At 48.0% G+C, this 23832-nt stretch overlaps 1 protein-coding gene across 8 annotated transcripts in view; it reads right to left on the reverse strand.

Moving 5' to 3' along the window:
- The window catches only part of LOC135514713 (kinesin-like protein KIF21A), a 54996-nt gene extending 31575 nt beyond the window's left edge, over positions 1 to 23421 (reverse strand). For all 8 annotated transcript variants that reach the window (XM_064938256.1, XM_064938254.1, XM_064938251.1 and 5 more), the window contains exon 1: positions 23080 to 23421. In XM_064938256.1, the coding sequence (XP_064794328.1) occupies positions 23080 to 23120 (41 nt within the window). In that variant the 5' untranslated portion in view covers positions 23121 to 23421. The remainder of the gene's footprint in view (positions 1 to 23079) is intronic.
- Between the last annotated feature and the right edge of the window lie 411 nt (positions 23422 to 23832).

The following is a 23832-nucleotide window of genomic DNA, read 5'->3' on the forward strand; positions in this document are numbered from 1 at the left end:
CGCGTGAGTGGGGCACGGCAATCTGGGAGGCGAGGGCTGAGTGTATTAACCAGTTTCAGGACTTTAAGGAGGAGATGATACGGGTTTTTGACCGTTCTGTTTTTGGGGAGGAGGCTTCCAGGGCCCTGTCTTCCCTATGTCAGGGGAATCGATCCATAACGGATTATTCTATTGAGTTTCGCACTCTCGCTGCCTCTAGTGACTGGAACGAGCCGGCTTTGCTCGCTCGTTTTCTGGAGGGTCTCCTCGTCGAGGTTAAGGATGAGATCCTCTCCCGGGAGGTTCCTTCCAGTCTGGACTCCTTAATAGCCCTCGCTATTCGCATAGAGCGACGGTTTGATCTTCGTCGCCGAGCTCGTGGAAAGGAGCTCGCGTTCTCCGTTGCTCCCCTCTCCACATCACTGCCACCTGCCGCATCACTGCCACCCTCCTCCGCCGGCTCGGATGCTGAGCCTATGCAGCTGGGGGTATCCGCATCTCGGCCAAGGAGAAGGAACGGAGAATCACCAATCGCCTCTGTCTCTACTGCGGCTCCGCTGGTCATTTTGTCACCTCATGTCCAGTAAAAGCCAGAGCTCATCAGTAAGAGGAGGGCTACTGGTGAGCGCAACTACTCAGGCCTCTCCTTCTGGATCACGCACTACCTTTCCGGTCCATCTCCGCTGGCCCGGTTCATCTGCTTCCTGCAGTGCCTTGATAGACTCTGGGGCAGAGGGCTGTTTTATGGACGAGACCTGGGCTCGGGAACATGACATTCCTCTCAGACAGTTAGGGGAGCCCACGGCCTTGTTCGCTTTAGATGGTAGTTCTCTCCCCAAGATTCAGCGTGAGACGCTGCCTTTAACCCTCACTGTCTCTGGTAATCATAGCGAAACCATTTCTTTTTTAATTTTTCGTTCACCTTTTACACCTGTTGTTTTGGGTCATCCCTGGCTAGTGCGCCATAACCCTTCTATTAATTGGTCTAGTAATACTATCCTATCCTGGAATGTTTCTTGTCATGTGACCTGTTTAATGTCTGCTATCCCTCCTGTTTCCTCTGTCTCTTCTTCACAGGAGGAGCCTGGCGATTTGACAGGGGTGCCGGAGGAGTATCACGATCTGCGCACGGTGTTCAGTCGTTCCAAGGCCACTTCTCTCCCTCCACACCGGTCGTATGACTGTAGTATTGATCTCCTTCCGGGAACTACTCCCCCGGGGTAGATTATACTCTCTGTCGGCTCCCGAACGTAAGGCTCTCGAGGATTATTTGTCGGTTTCGCTCGACGCCGGTACCATAGTCTCCTCCTCCTCTCCCGCCGGAGCGGGGTTTTTTTGTTCAGAAGAAGGACGGGTCCCTGCGCCCATGCGTGGATTATCGAGGGCTGAATGACATAACAGTTAAGAATCGTTATCCGCTTCCTCTTATGTCTTCAGCCTTCGAGATCCTGCAGGGAGCCAGGTTTTTCACCAAATTGGACCTTCGTAACGCCTACCATCTCGTGCGCATCAGGGAGGGGGACGAGTGGAAGACGGCGTTTAACACTCCGTTAGGGCACTTTGAATACCGGGTTCTTCCTTTCGGCCTCGTTAACGCTCCAGCTGTCTTTCAGGCACTAGTTAACGACGTCCTGAGAGACATGCTGAACATTTTTGTTTTCGTTTACATGGACGATATCCTGATTTTTTCACCGTCTCTCGATTCATGTTCAGCACGTGCGACGCGTCCTCCAGCGCCTTTTGGAGAACTGTCTTTATGTGAAGGCTGAGAAGTGCACTTTTTCATGCCGCCTCTGTCCCTTTTCTCGGTTCCGTTATTTCCGCTGAGGGCATTAAGATGGATCCCGCTAAGGTCCAGGCTGTCATTGATTGGCCCGTTCCTAAGTCACGCGTCGAGCTGCAGCGCTTTCTGGGCTTCGCTAATTTCTATCGTCGTTTCATCCGTAATTTCGGTCAGGTGGCAGCTCCCCTCACAGCCCTTACTTCTGTTAAGACGTGCTTAAGTGGTCCGTTTCCGCCCAGGGAGCTTTTGATCTTCTTAAGAATCGTTTTACATCCGCACCTATTCTTGTTACACCTGACATCTCTAGTCAGTTTGTTGTTGAGGTTGACGCGTCAGAGGTGGGCGTGGGAGCCATTCTTTCTCAGCGCTCTCTCTCTGACGGCAAGGTCCATCCTTGCGCGTTTTTCTCTCATCGCTTATCGCCGTCAGAACGTAACTATGATGTTGGTAATCGCGAACTGCTCGCCATCCGCTTAGCCCTAGGCGAATGGCGACAGTGGTTGGAGGGGGCGACCGTTCCTTTTGTCGTTTGGACTGACCATAGGAACCTTGAGTACATCCGTTCAGCCAAACGACTTAATGCGCGTCAGGCTCGTTGGGCTCTGTTTTTCGCTCGTTTCGAGTTTGTTATTTCTTATCGTCCGGGCTCAAAAACACCAAGCCTGATGCTTTATCTCGTCTCTTCAGTTCTTCTGAGGTCTCCACCGACCCCGAGGGGATTCTCCCTGAAGGGCGTGTTGTCGGGTTGACTGTCTGGGGAATTGAGAGGCAGGTAAAGCAAGCACTCGCTCACACTCCGTCGCCGCGAGCTTGTCCTAGGAACCTTCTGTTCGTTCCCGTTCCTACTCGTCCGGCCGTTCTTCAGTGGGCCCACTCTGCCAAGTTAGCCGGCCACCCCGGCGTTCGGGGTACGCCGCTTCCATTCGCCAGCGTTTCTGGTGGCCCACTCGGGAACGTGACGCGCGTCGATTTGTCGCCGCTTGTTCGGTCTGCGCGCAGACTAAATCTGGGAACTCTCCTCCTGCCGGCCGTCTCAGACCGCTTCCCATTCCCTCTCGACCGTGGTCTCACATCGCTTTAGATTTCATCACCGGACTGCCTTCATCAGCGGGGAAGACAGTTATTCTTACGGTTGTCGATAGATTCTCTAAGGCGGCTCATTTCATTCCTCTCGCTAAGCTCCCTTCTGCTAAGGAGACGGCTCAGATCATTATCGAGAATGTTTTCCGAATTCATGGCCTTCCGTCTGACGTCGTTTCCGACAGAGGCCCGCAGTTCACGTCTCAATTTTGGAGGGAGTTTTGCCGTTTGATTGGGGCTTCCGTCAGTCTCTCGTCCGGCTTTCATCCCCAGTCTAACGGTCAAGCCGAACGGGCCAATCAGACTGTTGGTCGCATTTTACGCAGTCTTTCTTTTCGTAACCCTGCGTCTTGGTCAGAACAGCTCCCCTGGGCAGAGTACGCCCACAACTCGCTTCCCTCGTCTGCTACCGGTCTATCTCCTTTTCAGAGTAGCCTCGGGTACCAGCCTCCGCTGTTCTCATCTCAGCTCGCCGAGTCCTGCGTCCCCTCCGCTCAGGCTTTTGTCCAGCGTTGCGAGCGCACCTGGAAGGGGGTCAGGTTGGCACTTTGCCGTAATAGGGCGCAGACTGTGAGGGCCGCTAATAAGCGTAGGACCAAGAGTCCTAGATATTGTTGCGGTCAGAGAGTATGGCTCTCCACTCAGAACCTTCCCCTTAAGACAGCTTCTCGCAAGTTGGCCCCGCGGTTCATTGGTCCGTTCCGTATTTCCCAGGTCATTAATCCTGTCGCAGTGCGACTTCTTCTCCCGCGCTATCTTCGTCGCGTTCACCCGGTCTTCCATGTCTCCTGTGTTAAGCCCGTTCTTCGCGCCCCCGTCGTTCCCCCCCCCATCCTTGTCGAGGGCGCACGCATCTACAGGGTTCGTAAGATTTTGGACATGCGCCCTCGGGGCCGTGGTCATCAGTACCTAGTGGATTGGGAGGGGTACGGTCCTGAGGAGAGGAGTTGGGTTCCCTCTCGGGACGTGCTGGACCGTTCGCTGATCGATGATTTCCTCCGTTGCCGCCAGGTTTCCTCCTCGAGTGCGCCAGGAGGCGCTCGGTGAGTGGGGGGGTACTGTCATGTCTTGTTATGTCTGTTCCTGTCCTTTCTCTTCACTCTGTCTCTCTCTGCTGGTCTTTTTAGGTTACCTTCTCTGTCTCTCATTCTTCAGCTGTTCTACATCTCCCCTAACTAGCTCATTCACTCTTTCTCACCTGTTCTCTCTTCCCCCTCTGATTAGGTCTCTATTTCTCTCTCTGTTCCTGCTACTTTCAGTGTCTGATTCTTGTTTGTGTTTTTGATGCCAGAAGCAAGCTGTCGTCTCGTTTGCTTCCACCTTGTCCTATCCTGTCGGAGTCTGCCTGGCAGGTGCATCCTGCACAATACTACGTTCTTTTTGTTCCATTGTCAACGTTGGAAGAGGATTTATGCCATTCCTGTTTTTCATTAAAGAACTCTGTTTTCTGTTAAAACCGCTTTTGGGTCTTCACTCAAGTACATAACAGAGAGAGAGAGAGAGGGGGAGAGAGAGAGAGAGAGAGAGAGAGAGAGAGAGAGTTTATCACGGAGATGCTTTGTGTGCTTGGTTTCCTTCAATGTCTTCTTAATTGCTGAGGGTTAAATTTGAGGCACGGAATAAACATTATCCCATAACAGTTGGTCACTGCATAACATTCCACCCTTCCATAGACGTTGATATCTTCGCTTGTGGCATGTCATCAGACGAGGCATGGGAACGTTATCCAATATCGTATTGTCACTAAACCCGAAGCAAGTACTTATTCTGATGTGTTGACATATTGACTTGTGATATGCAGGGATGTGGCATGCAGCAGGTACATATAGAGTCCTTAGCTCCTTGACAACACCTCAAGGGCAAAGCTTTGAGTTTGCCTCCAGGGCAAGCAGAGTTTTAATGGAGAAAGTTTGATAAGCAGAGTTTGAATGTAGAAAGTTTGATAAGCAGAGCTTGAAAGTTGCACGTCGAGTATGATTCAGGGCTATGGTTGACTTTTAGACATTAAGTTAACCACCTAACCCTGTTTTCCCCGATATGTAACGTGTGAGTGCTTTATTGCTTCTATAAAACGGTTACTGTGCTACATACATTAGATCTGTTGTTCCAGTCATTAGTAATACGAGTATTATTCACTAATCTGTTTTTCTAGGGGACTGTTGAATCCTCTGGTAATACCATGTGGTATTCAATATTTGGGGACTGGAGCGTGTGTGCATACCTGTGTGTTTGTATGTGTGCCTGCGTGCCTGCGTGCCTGCATACCTGCGCGTGTGTGTATGCGTGCGTGCGTATGTGTGTCTGTGTGATTCTCCTCACGCTGCCAGCACACTCCACCACTCTGCCCCTATACAGAGGCCCTCAGTGTTCGAGCCTGGGCTCAGGCTCAGAGAGGAGTGGAAGCTGTGGAGCTACACTAGGTAAACAGTCACACCCTGCCTTGCAATTCCCCCATACACGCTGCCCCTGCGCCTGTCATATTTCAGATGCCTAGCTCATCACAAAACTCACTGGACAAATGTCACCGGATTTCAAATATTCAGAAGGCTTGATGGAAGACCACTGTAAGGAAATGTACCTCTTGTGTTAGGCAGCCTGTAATTGTCTTAATAAGGGCGGTATTGTGATTGGAGTCAGGATACAGCACACACACACACACACACACACACACACACACACACACACACACACACACACACACACACACACACACACACACACACACACACACACACACACACACACGCACAGTCACGCTACTGTGGTATTGTGCCCCAGTGACATCAGATCCTGGCTATTTAGCATCCCCTCTCTGGGATTACACAGTGAATGAGAAGAGGGGACAAAGCGAGGGAGGGATAGATGAGAGGAGAGGAGGAAGAGAAGCGGGGGAGAGGAGGCTGCATTACCTGTAATGTTACACCTCTAGATCATCATCTGGGTCATAACTTCCTTCTGTATTTGCTACAGAGCATTTCAGTATTTCAGTATTGCTGCTGCCTCAACAGGTAGGCTAGTTGTTGACTAGTCCATTACTGATCTCTTTGTTCATGTTCCTGCAGAACACCCCTCTGACAGACCTCTATTTGACATGTGTTAGAGGTTTGGGGGAGTCAGGGGGAATCCATAGTAAACCCTTTGGCCCACTTCCTAAAACAGGACAGAACCATCACTGTTCTCCACCAAAACAAAGATAATACACATCACTGCTTACCACTCGTTAAGTAACAATAATGCTACGGAAATACTACAAGTGAGAATGCTGGGCCAGCCAAATATGAGATCAAAGATACGAGATAATACACAGCACTGGTCATGAGATTACATTCAACAGCATTTAACTTGGTGCCAAATGTCCCTACACGAGGAAAGAGTTCAGTGCAGTTTGAATCACATCATTGGCCTGATTGATTGTGATGAGAGCATCCCAAGGTGGTGACGCAAGACAACCAGTCAAACAGTCCTCCTTCTGTGTGTGTGTCTAGGACTCCAGCCTTGTCTGCGACATCTCCCAGTGTCTCCAATACACAAACAGACCACCCCCCTCAATCCCAGTCCTGACACCAGCGATAATTTACTAATTAGAGAAGGATATAAGATACTGGAGAGAATCAATATTGATTTGTTTAAATGCACTAAACCAACACATTTGGAGACACAGAACCAGATACACATTGATCTATATGGCTCTGGTCTAGAGGCATATACTGTTTAAACAAACATCTGATCTGAAATGTCTTCCTGGTGTTGAAAACACAGCTTTGAAGTGGCAGTGGTCAGTTGAGTTTAATGTTTTTATTCAGGGGGGAATCTGTCGACAATCTTGAACTGGTCAAATATCCGGGGAGACTCTCAATTGCGATTCCATGTTTCCTTGCTTCCTCTTTCTTTGCCTCCTTCTCAAAATCTGTTTTGAGAAGGAGGCGAGGAGAGAGGACATGAGGAATCAAGGAAATGAAAGTGAGATTCTCCTCGTCTGTACATTAGGGAATTCTCTTGGTGAAAGCTCTATGAGGTCATCAACAGTGGACGAGTGCCTCTGTTATTTTGAGGCCTATAAAATATATAATGAGAAGCCTATGCGTGTTGAGCACACTTCACAGTGCAGTGAGTGAGCAGTGCACTTGTGTACATGACATTTGTCCTCTAGCTGGGACAGTTGACCGACAGGTTTCAGGCTATGAGTCAAATGAAAACACTGGATCCGTCAGGGTGAATAAGGGTTGGCGTTTACAGTAACTTCTCCATACCATCATGTAGACTTTGAAAGCACTAATACGCCCTTGAGCAGTGATTTTCAATACTGGTCCTGGGGGCCCAGACTGGTGAGCATTTTTGTTCTAGCCCAGCTCTGACAAAACTAATCAAGGCAATCAGTGATTAGGCGATTAGTTGAACCAGATGTGTGTTAGTACTGGGCTGAACCAAAAATGTACACACCCTTTGAGTCCAACTCCATCCCCATGACCAGCATAGAACAACACTACACTGTAGTGCCACAAACCATTGAGTCTTATGTCTCGTTTTCTCCCAGAGGAAATCTAACTCTCGAGTTCCTGTAGCTCTAAAGGGGCCACAAAGCCTTTGCCTAACACAGTACAGGGGGACTGACTGACTAAGCAGTGAGCACCTAGCTCTCTATGATAACGGCTATATATTTATCCAGTCAACCCCCCGGTCAGGTTAAGCCTGCTTCATGGAATATAAAATAGCTATTGTTTAATGATCCGGTTCAGAAGAGGTGGGCTAGGTGGGGTAGGCCACTTCTCTGAGATGATAGGCTGACACACACATGGACTGACACACATACATGCAAGCAAACACACACGCGTACGGACTAGAGGTGGGCCGATTAATCGAAATGGTCGATTAATTAGTGCCGATTTCAAGTTTTCATAGCAATTGGAAATCGGTATTTTTTTGGGTGCTAATTTGCCGATTTTTTAAAATATATTTTTTATATATATTTTTTTATACCTTTATTTAACTAGGCAAGTTAGTTAACACATTCTTATTTTCAATGACGGCCTAGGAACTGTGGGTTAACTGCTGGTGTAACCGAAGTGAAATGGCTGGCTAGTTAGCGTGCGCTCTGAGCCTTCTAGTAGTTGTTCCCCTTGCTCTGCGTGGGTAACGCTGCTTCGATGGTGGCTGTTGTCGTTGTGTTGCTGGTTCGAGCCCAGGGAGGAGCGAGGAGAGGGACGGAAGCTATACTGTTACACTGGCAATACTAAAGTGCCTATAAGAACATCCAATAGTCAAAGGTATATGAAATACAAATGGTATAGAGAGAAATAGTCCTATAATTCCTATAACTACAACCTAAAACTTCTTACCTGGGAATATTGAAGACTCATGTTAAAAGGAACCACCAGCTTTCATATGTTCTCATGTTCTGAGCAAGGAACTGAAACGTTAGCTTTCTTACATAGCACATATTGCACTTTTACTTTCTTCTCCAACACTTTGTGTTTGCATTATTTAAACCAAATTGAACATGTTTCATTATTTACTTGAGGCTAAATTGATTTTATTGATGTATTATAGTTAAAATAAGTGTTCATTCAGTATTGTTGTAATTGTCATTATTACAAATACATTTTTTAAATAGGCCGATTAATCAGTATCAGCTTTTTGGGTCCTCCAATAATCGGTATCGGCGTTGAAAAATCATAATCGGTTGACCTCTAGTACGGACACACACACCGTAGAGCTCCTGACAGAGACTCTCATCATGTGACATGTCCAGTTAGCCTCACACGCTGGCGGCCTCATTACAGCGATGACAGTGACTGCCAGAGGAGCACCATGCTAACTCACTAGCCCCTCTCAGAACAAAATGGACTGCGCCAGGCTATCTCACTATAGCAATAACCCATTCAGAAGCAGCTGTCCTGGGCCTGAGCCAAGACTCTCCTTTCTCTCCTATGGACCCAGTCCGAATTATCTGGGGCAGCCTTGCCTATCTGTCTCTCTTTGTCTCGTTGTCACATTCTCTCTCTGTCCTTCTCTCCCCTTCCCCTTCCTCTCCCTCTCTCTGTCCCTTCCCTCTCTGTCTCCTCTCCTCTCTCTCTATTCTCCCTCTCTCTCCCTCTCGTTCTCTGTCTCTCTCATTCTCTCCCTCCCACTCTCTCTCTGTCCCCTTTCTCCACACAGCCACCACCACCACTACACATTGACCTGGTTCAAAGGGCTGAAAGACGCAGGGCCAGGCAGTAGCACAGTCACATTTCTAGCCAGCATAATCTCCTACTAAACAAATGCACTTAAAACAGAAGGGCTCTTGTAAAATTAGAAATGTACTGCAGGCCAGAGGCCAGGGTGCACTGACTGTGCCAGGGAAGGCTGGTGACCGTCCAAAGCAGTGTACTCTGCGATGGATATGTTTGAGTCTATACAGTATGTGTAGATCTCCATGAATATGAATAACTACGATGGTAAGAAAGGTGATTCAGCCACAGCATCATCATGCTGACTCACTGCAGATCTGGACTTGACCTCAGCCCCTGCCTCTGCCAACCACAATGGTTCCCCGTGAGACCATCCCGCATCACTTCCCTGCTGCAAACCACAACAGTAACATCAGACTATTGTAAAATCTAATCTCAGCCCTAATCTAATTCTAGAGCTACAAAGAGTCCTGAGAAGCATCTGGACCCACAGTGTAGGGAAAAACAACAGGCACGATACACAACTAGATTACAGGAAACATCATTCACTTATTCATGACTTCTTCGCATTCATTTGTGAAGAAAACAGAAAGAAGAGGGAGTATTGCTGACCTGTGCCCACACATTACAAAGAGAGGAGAATGGAGTCAGGCGGCTGGCTTTTTAACTCCTCTCATATCAGAGGTTAAATTGTGGCTAAGTACCTGAGGAATTCATGCACTAGGAACAGGGTTTTAAAGAACCGATGCAGCTGTTTTTATATCAATATCAAATAATTTATGCGTAACAATTAAGTACCTTACTGTAATAGATTTCCATTAAGATGGGCAAAACTGTCTTTTTAGCAAAAATTATTATAATTTGTCTAGGACTGTCTGTGTGGAAGGGGAAAACTGAAAACCAGCTGTTATATATTGGCAGAGAGGTTTCGAACTCTCTTTGTTATTGGTCAATCAATCAATTTCCTGCATGGTGATGTCTCCGTGGAAAGCCAAAACTCCTGCCCATGCAAACCCGCTGACTAGAAGGTCGGGTGTAGATTGTATTTTCAACCAGCAACTATCAGTAAATAACAGTTATCAAATTTGTTCACACTTTTACAGTGTTAGTTTCATCAGCTTTTGTACAATTTGGACTGCATTGTGCATTGGAGCAGGCCCTTTACTCCCAGGGCATCTTTACCCTGAGATATTGATGCTGTAGAGCAGGGGTTAAGGAGGGACCATTCAACATACACACACACACACACACACACACACACACATAAAAACATACGAACATACATACATACATACATACAGTCGTGGCCAAAAGTTTTGAGAATGACACAAATCTTAATTTTCACAAAGTCTGATGCCTCAGTTTGTATGATGGCAATTTGCATATACTCCAGAATGTTATGAAGAGTGATCAGATGAATTACAATTAATTGCAAAGTCCCTCTTTGCTGTGAAAATTAACTGAATCCCCCCCCAAAAAAACATTTCCACTGCATTTCAGCCCTGCCACAAAAGGACCAGCTGACATCATGTCAACGATTCCTCGTTAACACAGGTGTGTGTGTTGACGAGGACAAGGATGGAGATCACGCTGTCATGCTGACTGAGTTTGAATAACAGACTGGAGGCTTCAAAAGGAGAGTGGTGCTTGGAATCAATGTTCTTCCTCTGTCAACCATGGTTACCTTCAAGGAAACACATGCCGTCATCATTGCTTTGCACAAAAAGAGCTTCACAGGCAAGGATATTGCTGCCAGTAAGATTGCACCTAAATCAACCATTTATCGGATCATCAAGAACTTCAAGGAGAGTTCAATTGTTGTGAAGAAAGCTTCAGAGCACCCAAGAAAGTCCAGCAAGCGCTAGGACCGTCTCCTAAAGTTGATTCAGCTGCGGGATCGGGGCACCACCAGTACAGAGCTTGCTCAGGAATGGCAGCAGGCAGGTGTGAGTGCATCTGCATGCACAGTGAGGCGAAGACCTTTGGAGGATGACCTGGTGTCAAGAAGGGCAGCAAAGAAGCCACTTCTCTCCAGGAAAAACATCAGGGACAGACTGATATTCTGCAAAAGGTACAGGGATTGGACTGCTGAGGACTGGTGTAAAGTCATTTTCTCTGATGAATCCTCTTTCTGATTGTTTGGGGCATCCGTAAAAAAATCTTGTCTGGAGAAGACAGGGTGAGCGCTACCATCAGTCCTGTGTCATGCCAACAGTAAAGCATCCTGAGACCATTCATGTGTGGGGTTGTTTCTCAGCCAAGGGAGTGGGCTCACTCACAATTTTGCCTAAGAACACAGCCATGAATAAAGAATGGTACCAACACATCCTCCAAGAACAACTTTTCCAACCATCCAGGAACAGTTTGGTGATGAACAATGCCTTTTCTAGCATGATGGAGCACCTTGCCATGAGGCAAAAGTGATAACTAAGTGGCTCGGGGAACAGAACATAAATATTTTGGGTCCATGGCCAGGAAACTCCCCAGACCTTAATCCCATTGAGAACTTGTGGACAATCCTCAAGAGGCGGGTGGACAAACAAAAACCCACAAATTCTGACAGACTCCAAGCATTGATTATGCAAGAATGGGCTTCCATCAGTCAGGATGTGGCCCAGAATTTAATTGACAGCATGCCAGGGCGGATTACAGAGGTCTTGAACAAGAAGGGTCAACACTGCAAATATTGACTCTTGCATCAACTTCATGTAATTCTCAATAAAAGCCATTGACACTTATGAAATGCTTGTAATTATACTTCAGTATTCCATAGTAACGTCTGACAAAAATATCTAAAGACACTGAGGCAGCAAACTTTGTGAAAATGAATATTTGTGTCATTCTCAAAACTTTTGGCCACGACTGTACACATACACAAAAACATGCCCACAAACACAGGCATGCAAACACACTCTTCTCTGGCTCTTCATTGCACCTGAAACAGAGACCCGGGAACTGTACACACTAGGCTTACAGTGATCTTCTGAAACACATACACACACAAACACCGATAACTGGTTCTGTTGTTGTGCTGCTGACAAAAAGTGTCTCAATCAGTTTTGAAAGGTCCCCTTGGAAGAAGAAAGAAAAGCTTCAGCTTCACCCTCTATTCTTCAGGAATCAATTAAACTACAGGAAACACTACAGCAGCCTCTCCTCTCTCTTGTAAAGCACCTTCAGTTTGACGGTTAAGTTGTACATGGTCATTATGAAACTAACTACAGCAGTCAAGGAAGCAGGCATCTGATGTACTATGGCCTATGGCAGGCAGGTTGTGTAACTTGTCTCCTCTATCACATGGGTAGGAGCAGAACAGGCCTGGGTTAATGGATGCCCAGGGTGAGAGGAAGAAGAGAGGAGCTGGGAAAGGAAATGGAACTGTAGCCCTTTCCTGCATTCAAATGACCCATTGGCCTCATGTGTAGAATTGGATTATTTTTCATAATTTCATAATTAATAAACATTATTTAAAATATGGTGTTTCTATGTCAAAGGTTTTGTTATATTTCAGTTTTCTGTGATGTATATAAAGTGTTGTATCGGGATGCAAACTCAAAATTGAATAGACTTTAATTCTATATCTGACATGGTACAGGTGTCTTATTTTTTATGCCCATAACCATGTGTGTGAGGTGTATACAGTTGTTTCAAAGTAGACTCTGTTTTATCCCACTGCAGTAAAAGGTTCACAGGAATATTCTTATTGTCATCATCATCATTGAGATGGAGATGGGCTGGGAGGCGATGAAGAAATGGGCCTGAGGGGGATGAAGAAATGGGCTGAGGGGGATGAAGAAATGGGCTGAGGGGGATGAAGAAATGGGCCTGAGGGGGATGAAGAAATGGGCTGAGGGGGATGAAGAAATGGGCTGGGGGCGATGAAGAAATGGGCTGGGGGCAATGAAGAAATGGGCCTGAGGGGGATGAAGAAATGGGCCTGAGGGGGATGAAGAAATGGGCTGAGGGGGATGAAGAAATGGGCCTGAGGGGGATGAAGAAATGGGCTGAGGGGGATGAAAAAATGGGCTGGGGGCGATGAAGAAATGGGCTGGGGGGCAATGAAGAAATGGGCCTGAGGGGGATGAAGAAATGGGCCTGAGGGGGATGAAGAAATGGGCTGGGGGCGATGAAGAAATGGGCCTGAGGGGGATGAAGAAATGGGCTGAGGGGGATGAAGAAATGGGCTGGGGGCGATGAAGAAATGGGCTGAGGGGGATGAAGAAATGGGCTGGGGGGTGAAGAAATGGGCTGAGGGGGATGAAGAAATTTTGCTGGAGGGGTGAAGAAATGGGCTGGGGGGGTTGAAGAAATGGGCTGAGGGGGATGAAGAAATGGGCTGGGGGCGATGAAGAAATGGGCTGAGGGGGATGAAGAAATGGGCTGGGTGGGATGAAGAAATGGGCTGAGGGGGATGAAGAAATGGGCTGGGGGGTGAAGAAATGGGCTTAGGGGGATGAAGAAATGGGCTGAGGGGGATGAAGAAATGGGCTGAGGGGGATGAAGAAATGGGCTGGGGGTGAAGAAATGGGCTGAGGGGGATGAAGAAATGGGCTGGGGGCGATGAAGAAATGGGCCTGAGGGGGATGAAGAAATGGGCTGAGGGGGATGAAGAAATGGGCTGAGGGGGATGAAGAAATGGGACTGAGGGGGATGAAGAAATGGGCTGGGGGCGATGAAGAAATGGGCCTGAGGGGGATGAAGAAATGGGCTGAGGGGGATGAAGAAATGGGCTGGGGGCGATGAAGAAATGGGCCTGAGGGGGATGAAGAAATGGGCTGAGGGGGATGAAGAAATGGGCCCGAGGGAGATGAAGAAATGGGCTGGGGGCGATGAAGAAATGGGCTGGGGGCACTGAAGAAATGGGCCTGAGGGGGATGAAGAAATGGGCTGGGGGGCGATGAAGAAATGGGCCTGAGGGGGTTGAAGAAATGGGCTGAGGGGGATGAAGAAATGGGCTGGGGGGAGATGAAGAAATGGGCCTGAGGGGGATGAAGAAATGGGCTGAGGGGGATGAAGAAATGGGCTGGGGGGATGAAGAAATGGACCTGAGGGGGATGAAGAAATGGGCCTGAGGGGGATGAAGAAATGGGCTGAGGGGGATGAAGAAATGGGCTGGGGGCGATGAAGAAATGGGCTGAGGGGGATGAAGAAATGGGCTGGGGGGGTGAAGAAATGGGCTGAGGGGGATGAAGAAATTTTGCTGGAGGGGTGAAGAAATGGGCTGGGGGGTTGAAGAAATGGGCTGAGGGGGATGAAGAAATGGGTTGGGGGCGATGAAGAAATGGGCTGAGGGGGATGAAGAAATGGGCTGGGTGGGATGAAGAAATGGGCTGAGGGGGATGAAGAAATGGGCTGGGGGGTGAAGAAATGGGCTGAGGGGGATGAAGAAATGGGCTGAGGGGGATGAAGAAATGGGCTGGGGGTGAAGAAATGGGCTGAGGGGGATGAAGAAATGGGCTGGGGGCGATGAAGAAATGGGCCTGAGGGGGATGAAGAAATGGGCTGAGGGGGATGAAGAAATGGGCTGGGGGGCGATGAAGAAATGGGCCTGAGGGGGATGAAGAAATGGGCTGAGGGGGATGAAGAAATGGGCTGGGGGCGATGAAGAAATGGGCCTGAGGGGGATGAAGAAATGGGCTGAGGGGGATGAAGAAATGGGCTGGGGGCGATGAAGAAATGGGCCTGAGGGGGATGAAGAAATGGGCTGGGGGGCGATGAAGAAATGGGCTGGGGGGCAATGAAGAAATGGGCCTGAGGGGGATGAAGAAATGGGCTGGGGGGCGATGAAGAAATGGGCCTGAGGGGGTTGAAGAAATGGGCTGAGGGGGATGAAGAAATGGGCTGGGGGGCGATGAAGAAATGGGCCTGAGGGGGATGAAGAAATGGGCTGAGGGGGATGAAGAAATGGGCTGGGGGCGATGAAGAAATGGGCCTGAGGGGGATGAAGAAATGGGCTGAGGGGGATGAAGAAATGGGCTGGGGGCGATGAAGAAATGGGCCTGAGGGGGATGAAGAAATGGGCTGAGGGGGATGAAGAAATGGGCTGGGGGTGAAGAAATGGGCTGAGGGGATGAAGAAATGGGCTGGGGGCGATGAAGAAATGGGCTGAGGGGGATGAAGAAATGGGCTGGGGGCGATGAAGAAATGGGCCTGAGGGGGATGAAGAAATGGGCTGAGGGGGATGAAGAAATGGGCTGGAGGTGAAGAAATGGGCTGAGGGGATGAAGAAATGGGCTGGGGGCGATGAAGAAATGGGCTGAGGGGGACGAAGAAATGGGCTGGGGCGATGAAGAAATGGGCTGGGGGGAGGAAGAAATGGGCTGGGGGGTGGTGAAGAAATGGGCTGGGGGGATGAAGAAATGGGCTGAGGGGGATGAAGAAATGGGCTGGGGGTGAAGAAATGGGCTGAGGGGGATGAAGAAATGGGCTGGGGGCGATGAAGGAATGGGCTGAGGGGGACGAAGAAATGGGCTGGGGCGATGAAGAAATGGGCTGGGGGTGGTGAAGAAATGGGCTGGGGGGTGGTGAAGAAATGGGCTGGGGGATGAAGAAATGGGCTGAGGGGATGAAGAAATGGGCTGAGGGGATGAAGAAATGGGCTGGGGGGGTGAAGAAATGGGCTGGGTGGGATGAAGAAATGGGCTGGGTGGGATGAAGAAATGGGCTGGGTGGGATGAAGAAATGGGCTGAGGGGGATGAAGAAATGGGCTGAGGGGGATGAAGAAATGGGCTGGGTGGGATGAAGAAATGGGCTGGGTGGGATGAAGAAATGGGCTGAGGGGGATGAAGAAATGGGCTGAGGGGGATGAAGAAATGGGCTGGGTGGGATGAAGAAATGGGCTGGGGGGTGAAGAAATGGGCTGAGGGGGATGAAGAAAGGCGCTGGGGGCGATGAAGAAATGGGCTGTGGGGGATAAAGAAATGGGCTAGGGGGCGATGAAGAAATGGGCTGAGGGGGATGAAGACATTTTGCTGGGGGTTGAAGAAATAGGCTGGGGGGATGAAGAAATGGGCTGAGGGGGATGAAGAAATGGGCTGGGGGCGATGAAGAAATGGGCTGGGTGGGATGAAGAAATGGGCTGAGGGGGATGAAGAAATGGGCTGGGGGTGAAGAAATGGGCTGAGGGGGATGAAGAAATAGGCTGGGCGCGATGAAGAAATGGGCTGAGGGGGACGAAGAAATGGGCTAGGGCGATGAAGAAATGGGCTGGGGGTGGTGAAGAAATGGGCTGGGGGGTGGTGAAGAAATGGGCTGGGGGGTGGTGAAGAAATGGGCTGGGGGGATGAAGAAATGGGCTGAGGGGATGAAGAAATGGGCTGAGGGGATGAAGAAATGGGCTGGGGGTGAAGAAATGGGCTGGGGGGGATGAAGAAATGGGCTGGGGGGTGAAGAAATGGGCTGGGGGTGATGAAGAAATGGGCTGGGGGGGTGAAGAAATGGGCTGGGGGTGATGAAGAAATGGGCTGGGGGGATGAAGAAATGGGCTGAGGGGTAAAAAATGGGCTGGGGGTGAAGATATGGGCTGGGGTGAAGAAATGGGCTGGGGGGGTGAAGAAATGGGCTGGGGGGATGAAGAAATGGGCTGGGGGGATGAAGAAATGGGCTGGGGTGAAGAAATGGGCTGGGGGGTGAAGAAATGGGCTGGGGATGAAGAAATGGGCTGGGGGATGAAGAAATGGGCTGGGGGGATGAAGAAATGGGCTGGGGTTGAAGAAATGGGCTGGGGGTGAAGAAATGGACTGGGGGGTGAAGAAATGGGTTGGGGGGATGAAGAAATGGGCTGGGGGATGAAGAAATGGGCTGGGGGATGAAGAAATGGGCTGGGGGGATAAAGAAATGGGCTGGGGGTGAAGAAATGGCCTGGGGGGATGAAGAAATGGGCTGGGGGGATGAAGCATTGGGCTGGGGGGATGAAGAAATGGGCTGGGGGGTGAGGAAATGGGCTGGGGGTGAAGAAATGGGCTGGGGGTGAAGAAATGGGCTGGGGGGTGAAGAAATGGGCTGGGAGGGTAAAGAAATGGGGTGGGGGGATGAAGAAATGGGCTGGGGGGATGAAGAAATGGGCTGGGAGGGTGAAGAAATGGGGTGGGGGGATGAAGAAATGGGCTGGGGGGATGAAGAAATGGGCTGGGGGGATGAAGAAATGGGCTTAGGGGATGAAGAAATGGGCTTAGGGGATGAAGAAATGGGCTGGGGGTGAAGAAATGGGCTGGGGTGTGAAGAAATGTGCTGGGGGGGTGAAGAAATGGGCTGGGGGCTGAAGAAATGGGCTGGGGGGATGAAGAAATGGGCTGGGGGATGAAGAAATGGGCTGGGGGGTGAAGAAATGGGCTGGGGGCGATGAAGAAATGGGCTGGGGGATGAAGAAATGGGCTGGGGGTGAAGAAATGGGCTGGGGGCGATGAAGAAATGGGCTGGGGGATGAAGAAATGGGCCGGGGGGTGAAGAAATGGGCTAGGGGGGTGAAGAAATGGGCTGGGGGGGGGTGACGTGAAGAAATGGGCTGGGGGGGAGGCACTTAAATGGAAATATTACTTCCACTGTTATCTGACTGACATCGTCCACTGTTGTCATATGGAGTGGATTTCATACAAAGTGCTCCTATCCTGACACTCTAATGTTGTGTTTGTTTCAAATATGACATTGTGAAGCAACACGCAAAAGGCAAACACTGTGTATTGTGCGTGTGGATAATGATGTCAACTGTCATCATTCACTGTTCAGGACATCAGGTGTGATTTTTCTTTTTCCTTCTGCCTTAGAAGCACCTGACTCACTGACTGACACATTGTTTAGTGTCTGTCATAATGACAGGGTTGTAATGGCAAATACGTGCATTAAGCTACGCTTACAGAGCATCACTGTGAGTAATACAGTAGCTACAGTAAACAATAACAGCTGACACCAACAGTGTCCGTGTTTAATGCTCAGTCTTCAACTGAGATATGGTCCATTGTACTTGCTTTTAGGAACAGTCTGTCCATTGTTAAGTACTGTACTGGAGTGGAGATCGTGAGGCGAGTCATTGGATAATTCTCAACGTCAATGCTCTGTGATTAACAGGTACTAAACAGGCCTTTTCACCTCAGAGAACAGAAAGACAAACTGCAGTTTTCAACAATAATCAACTGATGAAAATTATACAAGTAAGCGCCTCAAACCAAATCAACCAACCAACTTTTTCCTAAAAATGTATTCATCAAATGTTTTCATCAAATGGTCTTTGAATGGCTGTGTCCAGTCTAATGATGTCACTTCAGTTACCAAATCCACTAGTGAAAGAAAGGAGAGATTCCCTGGCTTAAACCTGGCAGGGCTTTTCTACACGGGTGAGTGATGTCCATTCACAGGGTCACCACACTGGGCAGAGGGTTCACTGACCAGTGGCCACAGCTCTACTGCTTCCTGGGTCAGATTTCACGGTGCAGCTATAGGGAAGAGCAGGAAAAGGGGAGGCAGGGGTCCAGGCAGTGGCTGTCGGTTTCACACTGTCAGTTTGGGGGGAAACCAGGACAATAGACAGAGGACACACACACACACAAATACACACACATCCATCGTATCTTCCTCAAGCCTAGCCTTATGATGAATAACACCAAATAACAGCGATCATATATGGAAACGTTCTGTTGTGACAGTTAAATACCTTTATGCCACAAAGGGAACTCTGTCAAAACACTAGAGGACGGCACTGACAGACATACAACCTTGTGAGTTGGAGTTATTTCGGATTGGAAAAAAACAACCCAAAAATGTTTTGCAATGTTACGGACAAGGCCAATGAGTAAGAAAATAAATTGAGACACATTCTTCTCTTCTGGCAATGGGATACCAGTGAGATTCCTAAAACACATCAGTTTATCAATCTAGGCTGAGTTAATGTATCTGACCTCAAGCAAACACAAGCTTATCTTGTGATATTCTGTGGTGTCGTTTGAAGGGCTTGCATTGTGATAATGCTGGGATTTTAGGGCCTGTTGTGTGTTGTATGAAAGATATATATCCCATCTCTATGTGTGAAACACCTTCTAATATAAAAAAGTAAACACTCTGTCCCTCTGGCTGGCAGGCTGGGGCAGTGTTGTACCTCTCTAGTAGAAAGGACTCGGACTTGGATTCAAAATCATTTCGAGAAGTCTCAGCCAGAAGGATTCAGCTACAACACAAAGCCTTACTTGGATACTGAGAGAAGTGGATGAAATTGAATAGATACTGTAACTATTATTATTGTCTCTCGTAGTAAGTCAGGACACTTTGTAATATCACATGACGTGTGCCGGCAGATGGTTCGTGCATATTTAAGAATAATCCACCCTGGGGAGGAGCTGAGCTTTGATGGACACTCTGAAAAACCAACTCGTGGAAAGGATGTTACTCTTTGAGGGTTTGGTCCCGTTGCCCAATAGCAGCTGTTTTGGGGACTTTTGCCCCACATGAGAAAATCTGAAACAGAAGCTGGACAAAATAAATATTACACTAGCATAACATGACATGTCTGTTATTGTGCCAATTCTATTGCTCTCTGAAACAAGTGTCTTCTTTTGACTTGGCCTTTAGCTGAAATTGTGTAAAAGGCCTGTCTAGCTTCGAACGTGAACAACTTGAAACCTGAAACGACCGACACTGTAGCGTAGCTCCAGGCTCGAGGCGTTGCATACTTAATGCTTCCTTCACTTCAAGGATATTCATGAAACAACCACTTGACTGGCTCATCTGGTCACACTTTACTTTACCAAACAAACATACTAACACTTACATGGGCTAAATTGCTCAAAACGATCTGTTTATTCCATTTAGACTGAGCTCATACGAGACTGCCCAGTGAATAAATACTTTGATATAGTTGTGTCCAGGACAGCTATAACTTTTGTCTGTGTGTTTTAACAGCACTGGCCTAAAAACATGAAATGGGTGCAAACGTGTCATGTGCACAAAATGAAAATATGTAATGCACAGGAGAAAAAAAAATCGAACAAAAATCTAGATACCAGTCATTTATGTTTCAAGAGCAGCATTGGAAAACATATGTTCATGAGAGTCACTGACTGACTGACTCTGTCGCAGTAACGCTTCCCTAAAAAAACACGACTGTGCACTTCTGGTGCCAAAGCATTGACCTTTGACTTGTAACATTCATTAACTCCACCAGAACAGCACTTGGGTGATAATGGAACATATGAGCCTTGTGCATGGAACTGGGGCTGAAGCATTAAGCCTCGTTAACAGACAGCAATAGGCCAACTGGCACACGCAGGCTCGGTATCTAACAACAACAAGCTACATTGGTTGGTGATCGCTGTGTGTGTGTGTGTGTGTGTGTGTGTGTGTGTGTGTGTGTGTGTGTGTGTGTGTGTGTGTGTGTGTGAGTGTGTGTGTGTGTGTGTGTGTGTGTGTGTGTGTGTGTGTGTGTGTGTGTGTGTGTGTGTGTGTGTGTGTGTGTGTGTGTGTGTGTGTGTGTGTGTGTGCGTGCGTGCGTGCGTGTGCGTGTGTGCGTGCGCGGTGTCTGTTTCAACTGTTACAAGTCAGTGAAAACCTGTGAGTCAACCTGTCTTAAACACTTACTTAGTGACTCTGATAAAGTTGCTGCTCTACAGATTCCACCAACACACAGAAGTAATTACAGCGTTGCCATGTCTCTTGTGGGTGTTACTATAACTCATCAAGGCTAATGTACTGTGCAGTTGTAGTTGTAACGATAGCAGCTTAGATAACGTTGTCAAGTCATGACAAGAATGATTAAGTGGATGTTTTAACTTTTTGTGTCATGTTTTTGTGCTTCAAGTAAGTTAGCTGGGTTGCCAGATATATGTACTCACGTGCTTTCAAGTCAGTAGGGTTGGACCAAGGCAAGCACACACAGATCTGGCGGCCGCCAGGCTTAATTATAATAGATCAGAATATGAAATGGCCTATATAATAGCATTATCCTTGAGACAGGTTGGCAGACAGCAGACAAAGCTGATGTCACCTTGCAAGAACTCCTCTGACACAGAGACAGATAGACATTCAGCCTAATGGACCCAAGGCAACAGCAGAAAGCAGGCGTAGACAGACACAGGGCTGCCTCCGTAATGACTCTCCAGATCTCAAGAGTGTGTGTAACCTTTTCTACTGGAGGTCTATGTGCCTGTCTGAGGGTTTCGTGAAGATTAAACAGTGCCTGTCTGTTTATGAGCCAGTGTAACGGCTGTCCTGCCAGTGTGTGTGTGTATGTGTGTGCGCATGTGTGTGTGTGTGCGAGACAGGGATAGGTAGAGGGAGAGAGAAAGGAAAAGCGAGCTGCAGGCTTAGAGAGTGACTTGGCGAGAGTGTGCTAGCGTGTGGGTGCGTGAGTGGATGTGTACATAATGTGATGAAGGGAGCTCTGCGGAGCCGGTGTTCTCAGGATAGCAGAGAGAGCATTAAGGTGCAGGGTGCAGCAGGGTCAGGGAAAGTATCCCTGTGCTGTAGGCTTAAGGGATCTGCTTACTGACCCATACACAGGACACTTGGATTAGTGACAGGTTCCAAACTGTATATCAGGGCCCAGGGCCAGGTGGTAAAGATGCTGTTAGATTTCTGAAGAGGAAATGGTGTGTGTGTGTGTGGTGTGTGTGGGGGGGGGAAATGGTGTGTGTGTGTGTGTGGTGTGTGTGTGGGGGGGGGGGGGAAGAACACCTAAAACATGTTAATTAACGTTACATGTTATAAACATAATATATTTCGACCAGGGCGTGACAGTGTGTGTGGTGTGTGTGTGTGTGTGGGGGGGGGGTAGAACACCTAAAACATTAATAAACGTTACATGTTATAAACATATTCTCAGCATGTTATTACATGCTATTATCTGATCATCTGAGTCGACGCATGTCTCCGTGATCACAGTTAGACACGGTAGTTGGTCTTGTCCTGTACAGACTCTCTCTCCTCTGGCTCCTCCATGAGAATCATGAGTGGGAGCCTGATTGTGGAGGAAACAAAAGACCAAATGAAAGGTGCAAGAGAGAGGAAGAAAGTACTAGGCAAATGCGTACGGTATACATAAAGCTAGCACATGATTCATAAGGATTTCTATGCAGATGGATACAAAAGGGTTTACACACACTTGTGTCTGTCTGCGATTGTGTTGTGGGGAGCTAGTTATCTTCACACCGAATACAGACTCCGTATTGCCAATGCTACCAACAGTTCCGTGGCTATTGTACTTAGTCCTTGCAGTTAAATGCTTTTCAATGTGAAATGACCGTTGTGTATCGTTTTTTTTGAAAACTCTAAATGCGGTCTGCCTGACATGTCGGCAATTAAAACGGTCTCTACAAATATCATGTTGTGTAGATGTGCTTGCCGCTGGTATATCGTCTCATGAATATGGCTGCATTTATATGCAGGAGAGAGGCTTGTAAAACCAAGGCCCAGTCCAGACAGAGACTTAATAAAAGAGGACTGGGTCAAAGTCTGCCTGCAGTAACTGGAGAGAGAGAGTGTGTTAATTATTTGTTTTATTTTCACTTTTGTTTATTATCGAGATGGGGGGGGGGGGGGTACTGCTTTCTCCTGTCATATCCGCCCCTCCTTCCTTCATTCATGAATGCATGTAGTCATCATGTCTGCAGTCAGGCCATTGAGAAATGGAGTACTGTTACAGTACCTTAAGCATCAACAAAGGAAACTCATTAAACATAACCTAGGAAATTGTGCTGGCTATATACTTGGTTGGTCTATATAGGTGGGGGCTGATGGTGACACAAACAAATCCAAGGCCGTGCTGCTTTAGTAGTTTGACATTTGACAAGCGTCCTATAATAAATACAAGGAGAAACGTATTGTTATTGCTATCGCCAACCCCCTAAGTAAACGTTGATCGCTTTGCCGCATTTCAATCTACCGTGCGTTATTTTTTTAAATGAATGCTCATTTGTTCAGGCTATACACACATGACTGTTATCACACAGTAATAAGGCCATTATAACATGTTTTTCAACACCGGCATGGTCCCAATAATAACAGGTACATTATCCTGGAGAGTCGTGACCAAGAGCATACTTTCCCGACGGAACACAAAACACCATCCAATGTCACAGGTTTACCTCAATGCGACCCGCACCGAACTTTCGTCCTGTCCACTCATGGCTACGAAGTCCGGAGGGTCGTCACCTCTGGAACAACCACGGTATAAATAGCTGGATGTTCTTTTTCTTTTATCCGTGTGCAGCAGGCAGCTCCGTTACCAACGCGCTTGAGCCCCCACAGCTCACATCCACTTTGTATAAATAATTGCAATCCGATGTGAGCATTAGTGTGCTATTCTCTGTGCTCTACCTCGGGTGAGGCGCATTCTGAATCATAGTCGAGGTTACATTTTCTATGACATTGTGGGCATTATTCCCGTGTAGAGGCCAGCCATGCTAGGTGGTGCTGACAGAATAATACACTTGCTTGCCCCTGTGCGCGACCGGAGGAGCGAAACGTAATCAAGCCACGCCTTCTGCACCCTACGAATCCCCCCCCCCCAATGGAATAATTGAAGTGAGTGTCTATTGTTTTCTTAAGAATGTAAAACTGTTCGGTAAATGATTAACCTTCTCAAGGCCAATTATAGAGGCCAATTGATGGAAAAGGTTGAGTTATTGATGACCACGAGTTGAGTCTCAAGCAATGACACCACCTTGTTTTCTGCAATGCAATTGAACACGTCCAATGCAGTTTAAAAACCGCCGATCCAATTAAAAATGAAGAGGTTTACCATATTGTGTCGCCATGTGGTTTGACATTCCAATCTAAAGTGAATATGTTCGTGAAATACCAAATGACGTAGGCCTAATAGTTACTGTTGCAAAGAC

This window comes from Oncorhynchus masou, chromosome 26, assembly GCF_036934945.1.
Source record: "Oncorhynchus masou masou isolate Uvic2021 chromosome 26, UVic_Omas_1.1, whole genome shotgun sequence".
NCBI lineage: Eukaryota > Metazoa > Chordata > Actinopteri > Salmoniformes > Salmonidae > Oncorhynchus > Oncorhynchus masou.